This window comes from Diceros bicornis, chromosome 6, assembly GCF_020826845.1.
Source record: "Diceros bicornis minor isolate mBicDic1 chromosome 6, mDicBic1.mat.cur, whole genome shotgun sequence".
Lineage (NCBI taxonomy): Eukaryota > Metazoa > Chordata > Mammalia > Perissodactyla > Rhinocerotidae > Diceros > Diceros bicornis.
In genome coordinates, this window is record NC_080745.1 from 53842116 (window position 1) to 53853037 (window position 10922).

The following is a 10922-nucleotide window of genomic DNA, read 5'->3' on the forward strand; positions in this document are numbered from 1 at the left end:
CAACAAAGCAGCTAAATACAAAGCAACAGAATCTTCAAAAATTTCTGAACCACAAGAACACAGCACTCACCCAAGATAAAGAAGAAAAGAGGAGGCCAAGTGCCTATTTTACATATATCTCTGAGCAGTTACACGGATCACAACTAAGGCTTATAGGAGGCATGCACACCCCTGTCAAAGGCAATGACTACCCAGAAGAATAAGCTTGTTGAGGATGATGTGAGCATTACATTTTGGAAGACAGGATCTCAGCTTCAAATAATGCCATTATATTCTCATAGCACAAAACTGTGCTGAGTCGTATGTGATACGAAGAAAAAGGAGAATATATATTTTTCACTCATGTGAAAATAAATAAATCAGAATTTGTACATATAGCTCAGCAACAGGTGAAAATTAGGTACTGCACAGATTAATACCTATGGTCCTTCCAGCTCTAAAATTATTGTTTCTCTTCTCACTACTACTATTCAAAGATCTTCTTCACTTCCCTCCCTCTGGAATAGCTCCAACAATTTTTTAATTCCTCTTGGGTATCTCCCCTCCATATACTCCTCCCTAACAAAAAGGCCCCAAAGCTTTCCCTTTATTTCTAGGACTTCCAAGTATTGACTATCCTAATTCAGCATCAAAGAGTAACTTTTAAGCATTTTACTTCTCACCACTTCTCAATAGGAACTCTCAAAAGCTGGAGTCACTGGCATCTGAAATGCTACATATATTTTCTCTCCAGCAAAGTCGCCTGGTACCCTGGATGGGCCGTTTCTCCTCATTCATCTACGATTAATCAAATTCTACCCAAACTTCAAAAACCAACTTTACGTGCTCCATGAAGGCTTTCAGATCATCTTAATTCTCCATGTTATTCATTTGGCCCTATTATTGAACTTAGGTGATATCTATTCTACTCAACTAGAGTTTAAATCCTTATAAACAGGATTTATATCTTATCCATCTTTATAATTGTCACATACAAGACAGGCTATTCAATAATGATCTGTTCAACAAGTTGCAACTGCAGAAAAACTTCCCATTCAATCATTCCAGATTTGACGGCAGACTTTTGAACGATTTCCAAAAGAAAAGTCAAGGGTCCCATACTTCTCCATTGCTAGAAGCCATTCACTTCACAACAGTACATTATTTAATTTAAACTTAACAATTAAATAATTGAAAGTCTTCACTTCATTTCAGAAACTTTGGCCTAGGAACGTTAAGTGACTGAATTGATATAATAAAGCATTTGTTGACCATGTATATATAATATCTACTATATACTGGGTATACAATAATGGCTAAGATACAATTACTTTACTCAAGGAACGCACAGTCCAGTTATTATATTAATTATATTTTTAAAAATGTAGCTAGGGAGGGGCCGGCCCGGTGGCGCAAGCGGTTAAGTGCGCGCGCTCCGCTGCGGCGGCCCGGGGTTCGCTGGTTCGGATCCCGGGCGCGCACCGACGCACTGCTTGGCAAGCCATGCTGTGGCGGCGTCCCATATAAAGTGGAGGAAGATGGGCACAGATGTTAGCCCAGGGCCGTCTTCCTCAGCAAAAAAAAAAAGAGGAGGATTGGCAGATGTTAGCACAGGGCTGATCTCCTCACAAAAAAAAAAAAAAAAAAATGTAGCTAGGGAGAAGTCACCTATTAAAATCTCTCCTCATGCAACAAATCAAAGTGTGCTTTCTTCCATCAGCATGAATTCCTGAAGATGGGTTAACAATATTCGATAGGAAGTGAAAAATTGACTTCTCTAGCCTTTATTCCAACACAGTAAATGTGGAAATGCAGTTGGAATACGTGGTATCATTATGTGGCGATATTACTTATAGATGAAAATACATCAATAGGCAAAATAAAGGTCTTAGTAACTTAGTCTGTGAAAACTAGTGATATTTGAATAAAACGTTTTCATTGATTTAAAGTTTGAGTTTAGTAGTGATAAAACTGCCATCTACTGGATGTTCACCGAACTACATGAACAACTAGGGCTGATACCTGTACATCCCAGTCAACATAATAATTTTTAATCCTATAAAAAATATCAAGACACAAAACCTCTGTTGACCATATATTTTCCTATATTTAAATTATTAACTGTAATACAGTACTCTAGACCTACGGCCACTTCTAAAACAGTAGTCCATCTTTTAAATTGATTTCAAAATCCTGAAATGAAGCTGAAACTTCTACCTGTAGACTGTAACTGTATACACTTTATTGTACACTCATCTATCATTCATTTGATACTGATATACCTGCAATGTAAGGCCGTTACAGTAACAATACCACTACAGCAGAATATACAATAAAAGCTGTACGTGCATACAATAGTAGGGAACGTATTTCAATCTTGTATGAACATTAGGATCAACAAAATGAATACACATACGTACATAAACATAGATGATGCTATGTACAACTAAGAAATATCGCAAAATACTGTAATTCAGAGTTATTTGTCAAGCAAACATGATACCTGATAGTTTCATTTTAAAGAGTTCTCCATTTCAGGATAGGAAACTTTGAAATCATACTACCCAATGAGCAATTTACTGACAGGTTAAGGACCGAGAGCAGAGTGTTCATACTATAGTATTTCTCTCCTAATTCATTGCAATGCTTTACAAAGTTTTTCTCAATCCCAAAGTCCCAGCTTCGCAGGCATCAAGGCCCTGTGAACACAGCCTATAACACGCCTGCCAACCTTCACATAAAGGACAGGTTATTATTAACATCACCATCCGTGCCCAGGACTGCACAAGCACCTCCGCTTTCGCGCTAGGCCGTAGCAGCGCCTGTTCGACAATTAGACCGGATTCAATACAGCCCCCTTCGCCTAGGACCCCAAGTTCTGAGGTCGCCTGGGACGACCCCAAACGCCCGCAGTGACCCGGCTGCCTACAGAGATTCCCTCGGAAATGGCATAACTTATGGGGGCAGGACTAACGGTGACCTAAGAGCCTAGGCAAGGCCGGAAGCCAAGGCGAGGCCCGGGACGCCCTTGGAGGTTAATCCGCTGTATATCAAGGGCTGCGGGAAGCTGCGGGGCGGCACGGAGATGGGGAGTGGGAGGAAGGCGAGGTGACCTTTCCTGCTCGGCTTCCCAAATCCGAGCCGGTCCCTAAAAGAGCTCAGCGGAACCTGGCGCCCGTCCCACCAGGACCAGCATGAACCCGCAACTCACCTGGGGACAGAAACAGAGGCACCAGGAGCTCTTGGCCAGCCTCACACAGGAAGCAAACGCCGCCTGGAGAGAACGCTTCCGGAGGCGCCGCGGCCCGCCCCCTCGCATTGAGCGTGCGCGACCCGCGGCCGTCGGCGAGGAGAGGGAGCGTTTCCGGGTTTTAGATACGGTTGCGGGATTGCGGGGCAGGGAGGTTGCGCACCGGATCCGTAACGTACTGTCTGCTGGGCTGAGGCTCTCCGCGAAGCCAATGTGTCTGCCTGCGGCATTCGCCAGGGCTCTGGGTTTAGCTCCTGAATCTCAGAGATGGAATGGAGGAAGACCCCAATTAAGGCCCCATATAAAGTCCCTGCCCTGCTCGCGGGCTCCGGGCGCAACACTGACAAATCAGGGAGCCTTCCTGAGTGTGCAAAGAAATGCGCTGTCCCCCGCAAACAAGTTCCTTCCTGATTCTTGCTTGATCCTTACTCCCGCCCCTCACCCCTCAACCTCCGGTGCAAACCAGCATGCTGCTGTTCGTCTGTCCTTTAGCCAAAGCGCTGACGCGCATGGCCACCCTCCGCTCCTCGCCATCTGCCTTTCAGTTTCTGGGGTGAGCTCACCCTCCTCCCCCATCCCTGCGCTGACAAACACCTGGGGGTGGCGCCTGAAAATCCTTAAGCGAAACGAGTCTGCAGCCCACCCAAGCAGGCCCGGTAGTCAGGACAGAATAGGACATCTGGTAACAGGTTTTGCATTTCGGTGACTTCCCTTTTTCTTTTACCTCTTCCCCTTTCCAGAAAGAGAGACGTGACCCAAGAGGTCCCAAGAGAGCCAACCTGAAAGCCAGCGCCTCCTGAACACACAGACTGCCAGGGGGCGAGGTGACATTAGACACTGTCCCCAGATATAAGAAGCATCACTTCCTTCAGATAGAGGCGGTGAGACTATGAAGTAATGAGACTTCCTCTCCCTACCCTCCTTGGGAAGGCAGTTTGTGCCTTTCTGCTTTAGGCAGTCATCTTCGATGGCTAAAATTCTGCAGCCTGATTGTTGAATTTACTGAATGCTACCGTTGTTAGAAGCTTGTGATACTGTGGTAAGGATAATAGCTACGGTTAATTGAATGTCTGCTAGGTGTCAGACGATGTGCTTCTATGTGCTTCATATTTATAATCTAAATTCCTCAAAAAACCGCCAAGTCTCTCAAATAGCTGTTTTCTTCGTTTTTATAGATGAGCACATTTTAAAGCCTAGAGAAACAAACTTTCCTAAGTTCATGTACTTAATAAGTGGCAAAATTTCATTGGATCCTAAATCAAATCAAACTCTACACTTTACATTTTCTCTTTGAGATAGTAATTAAATACCAGTTAAATTTAAAAATCTACTTGATGGAGGTAAGACCATGAAATGACAAAAATCATAAGGCTTTAAAGGGTAAGGATGGGATGACAGGATTCGTGAATGTTTAAAAACTATGATTGGGTTTATTGACAATAATCAGAATGGAATTTAATAGTGTAAGTGGCTCATATTTTACATCCATGTCATTATGTACATGTCTACATTCATAATATAATTTTTTTTTAAATTGCTGTGAAGCTAGGCTTGAGAATACTAGACTGATTATTTAGACAATGAGACAGAACTTTGAGAACAGGATGATTATGAGACCTTGATGATGTTTACAAAAAAACACAAGTCATGGGTGCTTAGCAGTGTTAGAAGACTCTCCACTGGGTCTCTGAGATTATCCTCAATCTGAGTCATTGCTTAGGATGCTCATGGGAACCTGCCTTGGCAGAGCTAAAAGGTAGAGGTTACTGAAGGAAAAAACTTTAGGTTTTGGGGCCCACACCTACCAATATGGAAAATGAGCTGAGGAATTCAAGATGGCAATGGATTTCCATCATTCACTGAGTGAAACTGGGTCAACTAAGAACCTGACCTGGCCTTGCTCTAAGGACAAAGGTAACCAACCTACCCAGTTTGTCTAACATTAAGGGGGTTTTTGGGACATAGGATTTTCAACGTTAAAACAGGGAAAGTCTCAGGCAAACTGTGAGGAGCTGGTCACCCTACTAGGGACATCCTAAATGATCTCTAGAATGAGGTGGAGCTCCCAATATGGTTGCATCTCGTCTCAATTCCTCTGCCTAATACCTGAGGTATGACTGCACAGGAAAGGAAATTATCAAATAATCAAGACTGACCATAAAGAGTCTACATGCCCCCAAATAAATGTGGCTTGCTCATCCTTTTTCCAGTGGTTTGACTATAAACCAAGTACCTATACTTATACCTTTTGAACCTAATTTTCATTTAGCAAATCCTTAGGAAGCTTCCTATGTCTGGGCCCGAAGACATCAAATTACTGCCTTCCCACATACCATGCACATTCATTTCCAGCAATCACTAAATCAACTAGGTTCTTCCAGAATAGAGCAGAGTGAACATATGCTTTTCATCCCAGGATAGCTTTATATAATCCCTGGCAGCACAAAACGCCATGTTTGGCCCACAGTAGGGGCTCAATGAATAATTCATTATGTGTAATATTAATCAGGAAATTATGACATTATTTAAAGTAGACTTTCTGGGCCTTCCCTCTGTAATTGGTAGAATCGAGATATTAAAAATACTTGTTATATTTATTATAGAATTTTTTTTTAACCAATGCCTCATAAAACAGTTTATGGCGGTTCTCCCCACATGGAACTGAATTTTGTTTTGTTTTTGTTAGTTGGATGGGGGTATGGTTAGTTTGCTCTGCAGTCAAGGTCAATCAATGCACTGGACCCTGAAGGGGAAGAGATTCCTTAGATTAGGGGTTCTCAAATTTCATTGTGAGTCTGTTGTGTTGGACAACTTGGCAAAATACAGATTCCCAGGTCCCAGCCTTAGAGGCTCCCACTTAACAGCCCCAAGTTTTGGCCCAGGGATTTGCATTTTGAGTGAGTGTCTGAGATGATTCGGATGTAGGTGGTTTGGGGCCACACTTTGAGAAACTCTGCCCCACTCAGTGATGATTTTAGATGTATTTTTGCAAAAGTCTCTACTGCCCCAGTCCAAAAAGCCTATCTGGTCAGCTGAACCATTAAGCCAGCTGGCATACATCAAGAAATCAAAGCAAGAAAGCCCCATGACGAGATTTAGAATAAAATCTGGAAGGAAAAACAAATCTGAAATCTTTGGATAAGTAAATACAATAAACCTGACCCTATTCCTTGCTGGGTAGAAATGATTCACTTGACAGTGGTTTAGAAAGAGCAAAACTCCAACAAATAGATAAAATTATATAACAGTAATTATGCTAGTATAATAGTCACTTGGTAACCTTGGTTCTTTTTAAAATATTTCATCAGAAAAGAATAACCTTAATTATTATTTTGACAAGTTAAATTAAATAAAGTTGTACCTGAAGCCATGAAAGCACTGAGAAAGACCAAGATTAAGTGCTTGAAGCTCCAATAGAAAGAATAAGATGGAACTAAGGCAAAAATAATGGAAAATTAAAGTTTCAACAGATTGGAAGAAGTGGAAAGATGAATTGAGAGTTCCATTCTATGAAAAGCAAAGAGAGCTAAAAGACCCAACTGCAAAGTTCAGAGAAGATATTGTAAATCTACTGTTCATGTTTATATGTTTTTAAATTTTACACATAATTAAAATGAGTGTATATAAAAATGAGTGTATATGTAATTTTCTCATGTTATCAGAGTAGTACTAATCCACCATCTTCAATTGCTATGTAATCCTTTTTCTCAACCACTACTGCCAATTGTATATTTTTTACAGTTTATGCTATCAAACATTTTCTAGAACTTAGATATTTATTTTAAATCTGCACTATTTTGTTGTTTAGCTTTAATATAGTACTGAAAATATACTATTCAAGTGATACTATATGTGGAAAATCAGGATTGATTGGCACAGAACTTCTTGGGAAGATGTCTAACACTATAGCCTCATTAGCAAAAGTTTTAAGGCATAGATGAAAGAGTCATCTCCCTAAGATCCATTTGGGACCTTCATAAATGCCCTTCCATGTGTTTTTTTTTTAAATGAGAAAGGAGATGGGAGAGATAGGGTAAGAATAATAAAGATATGAATTCATCAGCCAAAATAGAAGAAACAGTCATTGAAACATTAATTCTCAATTCCTGTAACAGCAGATTGATAGACGAAGCATAAAACAAGGCCAGATGCTGTGGTTTTCAGGATGCACTTGGCTTCCCGTCCTTTATAACCTGAAGCATTTTTTGCTGTAAGTAGGTCACTTGCTTGCTCTCATTCACCTGATTCTAGGAAAATGCCCTTGAAAGTATTTGGAAAATAATGTGCACTGGTGCTTCATGTTTTAAAAATTAAGATTGCATAAAACCTTTTTTCTCTCTTTGTTTCTCTATTAGCCAGAATAACTTGTAACCTTGAAGCATATGTGAAACTAAAATGGAAAAGAAGAATTTGAGATCTTTTATTTTCTAAGCACAAGTGCGCTAAGATCTGTATCTGTTTTGTTAGCCCCCATAATTCACTGTGCTTAGCACTGGCATAGTACTGATCTCACAGAATTATAATTAGGGTTTAAGTTTCTGTGTTCTCCTATCAGATGTGAACTTCTCATGAAAAGAGGATGCCTAGGACATAGGAGAGGCTTAACAAATGTTTTAATTAATTGGTTAATTGATTTATAATGTTATAAATCTAACATATAATAGGTCTTTCCATTCCTATAGATTTAACCTGACAGGAGGTGGGGGGGGGGGGCGGGTGGCGGGGAGGAAGGAAAGACAAATGGTTTAAAGATAGGACATGTGAAATCAAACCATTTTACTGACCTTAATTATATTATTGCCCTGTCATAACAGGTCTGTTCCTGATGTGTCTAGAGACCAGTCCCATCAGAGGGGGTCTTGCTATCCTTAAGGTTTGAAAACCTGGACATTGTAGGCCAACAAATCTGGGTTTGAATGTGAGATCTGTTATTTACTAGCTCTATGACTTCGGGCAAGTTATTAAGCTCTCTAGCCTCAATTTTCTTATCTTTAATACAGGGACAATAACAGTACACATGCCATGGAGGTGCGCTGAGAATTAGGTGAGCCAATGCGTGTAAAGTGCTGAGCTCTATGGCTGGCACTTAGCAAGTGCGCAATAAACATGCTGTTGTACTACCTCGGATGAGAGTTTCATTATACTATGAAGTGATAGTCTCACATTTCCAGAAGTCTGTTAGGATAAAGATTCCTTCATATCTCCTTAGTGTCTGCATGAAGACTTCACCTCTCAAGTTCTCAACCATGGCATCTTGTCTGGGAATGTTTATCTGCTCTGACTTGTGAAGAAGCCGTGCCTCTCTGTCTCTTTGACCTCTTGGTTCTCTCATTCTCAGTCTTAATACACCCCTCTGGCTAGGTCTTACTGATTAGTAGTCTATAAAGCTTTTATGTAAATCTTATATAAAACCTATAAGATTCCATCTTTGTGACCCCTAGACAATTAAGTTTAAAATATTGATCAATCCATGAAAATAACTATCTAGATATTTCTCAGTTCACTGAAGACCATCATTAATATTGGGTATTGTTCCCATCTGTCTAATATGAGCTATTTTATTGAGCCTACAGTCCTTGCTTTCATGGAGTCATAAAAACTAAAACATCTTATAAAAATGCAAGTCCTCCTAGAGCTATTGATATATTTTTTAAAGCCAGAGGTTTATCCTATATGTCATCTGCATTCATTATTTGTTTAAGGATAACTTCCTTACTTAGATTGCTGAGTGAGTTTTGCACAAGAAAAATGAATTAATTCAATGGATAAAAGTGAGATGCTGAACCATATTTGAGATTTTAGAGGTCAGTACTTTGCATATGTTATCTCTTCTTTGCAACTACATCCTTCTTATTACCCCTGGGGACTATCATAACATCAGAGCTGCTGTTCTTCATATAAAATTTAGTTCATTTGAGCACAACATGTTTTCAAAAATATTTACTATGCATAACTCGTGGAAATGCTCCTAAAATTGAGGGAGTTTTACTGAGCAAAAGAAATGATATATTCTTTTCAGAGACTGAGTGCATGGCTTCCAAAGACACAGGCAAGAGCAAAACTTGCTGATTTTAGATGTTTAAGAATGCAATATCTACTAGACCTTCTTTTACCGTAGACAGGCCCAACAGTAGTGTACTGGCAAGCTAACGTTAAAATCACCCTCCCCATCTTTTTATTGTTAGTGTTTTTGGAACCAGAAAAACAAAACCAAAGGAGTGAGAAAAAAAAAGCAAAGCCTGTAACTTGAGTTACAAAAGTGCCTGAAACAAATCAAGTATGCTAAATTAGCAGTGCTCAAAGTCCTATTCAACTTCAAAATAGTATACCTGATAGAGTTTCACAAACCCTTCTACTTTCTAGTCTGCTGCTTATTAAGTTTAAATACTAGGACCATTCTGAGAGCTGTGAATGCGCAAATAAGGCCCAGTGCCAGAGGCATTTCTTTGTGTCTTCTGAGTTCTCAGGTAAACGAGGGATCAGAAAAGAGGATAGTAAAGGAAAGAAGACAAAGAGGTTGACTCCCCAACTGTTTTCTTCCCCTATGTTTTGCAAAAAGCTAAAGAGATGTTAATGATTCTTAACCAGCTGAAAGTAGCATTAGAATTCTGTCTGGTTGTTCTTGAACCTCTGGCTGGACAGTGTTCCTTCCACATGCCAATCCGTCTCTCAGTCAGTCCTACTTATGCTAGATAAACTGGCTTTCCATAGTTTATTATCATGTTGTCCTCACAGGCTGGTATTCAAGGAGCCTCCCCACATCCCTTTCTTGGGACCCTTGGAAATAAACAAGGAAACAGTTTAAGTGAATAATGTCTAAAGCCATGAAATACAGTTATTGTTTTGAGGTTTTTTTGGGGAGGGGAAGGGGAGAGTGAATGATCATATTTCTTCAGTTGAGTGAATCATAACGATTTTCAGCATATAAACTCACACTCATAAGCCAAAAACAGAAGATAACTAAAAATCCCTGCAGGGGGACAACATTGCCTCTTCATTCCGTAGGAAGATAGGGTTCATGAGACTCCATTTTAATGATCATTCCCAAATTCCATTTCTGTACCCAACACAGGAAAGTGTTGCCAAGTACAGAGTGTCAGGTAGGTGAAGAACAAGCTCAGCGTTTGTCAAAATAGTTTGAAGCATGCAAGATGCAGACTATTGAGTACGCTATTTGAGAAATTCTAAATTATGAAAGTACTAAATGAGAGGGCCAGCTCTGTGACCTGTCACATGTGACCTGCCTGTCTGAGTTTCCTCCTCTGAAATTGGGATAGTCTACCAACTTTATGATTCGATGATTCTATAATTCATTTTGACCTGAGTGTGGGAGAACTTTTGTTTGAATTTTCTCCCCCTTTGAAATCCAACAAATGAATGCTCAATTTGAATTCTAGGTTTGGGAGTATACTTTAAAATATTAAGTTATGAAGATTTCTAAGAAGATTTGTGTAGTAATCCCTTGTCAACTACTATTTTGCCAGTCATAGTTTTGTCACAATGTGGTTGCATATTTGTATGCCTATATTTTAAAATCTGTGATCTCTATGTATGTATGTATGTTTGAGTTTAGTTCCTTTAAATCAAAGAATTTAACTACAGTTATCGCTACCCTCCTCTCCACCTCTTCCCCAATCTTGTGGTCAGAGGGTGAAGAGAGAGGAGGTCTGCTATTCTCTACCCTCTTCATATA

The 10922-nt window shown here is 40.0% G+C and overlaps 2 protein-coding genes across 3 annotated transcripts in view; one reads left to right on the forward strand and one right to left on the reverse strand.

Annotated features, from left to right (window-relative positions):
- The window catches only part of ATAD1 (ATPase family AAA domain containing 1), a 51223-nt gene extending 47954 nt beyond the window's left edge, over positions 1-3269 (reverse strand). The window contains exon 1 of one of the 2 annotated variants that reach the window (XM_058543459.1): positions 3191-3269. The gene's annotated coding sequence lies outside the window, so the exon portion shown is untranslated. Of the gene's footprint in view, positions 1-2482; positions 2746-3190 lie in introns of those variants that run through there. The other variant, XM_058543460.1, reaches the window with a different exon arrangement.
- LOC131407213 (uncharacterized) lies at positions 3116-6924 on the forward strand. Its single transcript, XM_058543461.1, has 2 exons — positions 3116-3782; positions 3970-6924. The coding sequence occupies exons 1-2, from the start codon at positions 3174-3176 to the stop codon at positions 4027-4029; spliced, it is 669 nt and encodes a 222-aa protein (XP_058399444.1). The 5' UTR covers positions 3116-3173; the 3' UTR covers positions 4030-6924.
- The last annotated feature ends 3998 nt before the right edge of the window (positions 6925-10922 follow it).

Bases quoted from the DNA above. Each gene is read 5' to 3' on its own strand.
- LOC131407213 (XM_058543461.1), top strand. From the start codon at position 3,174: ATGAACCCGCAACTCACCTGGGGACAGAAACAGAGGCACCAGGAGCTC. The intron at 3,783-3,969 runs GTGAGCTCACCC...TCCCCTTTCCAG, and splicing joins TCTGCCTTTCAGTTTCTGGG to AAAGAGAGACGTGACCCAAG.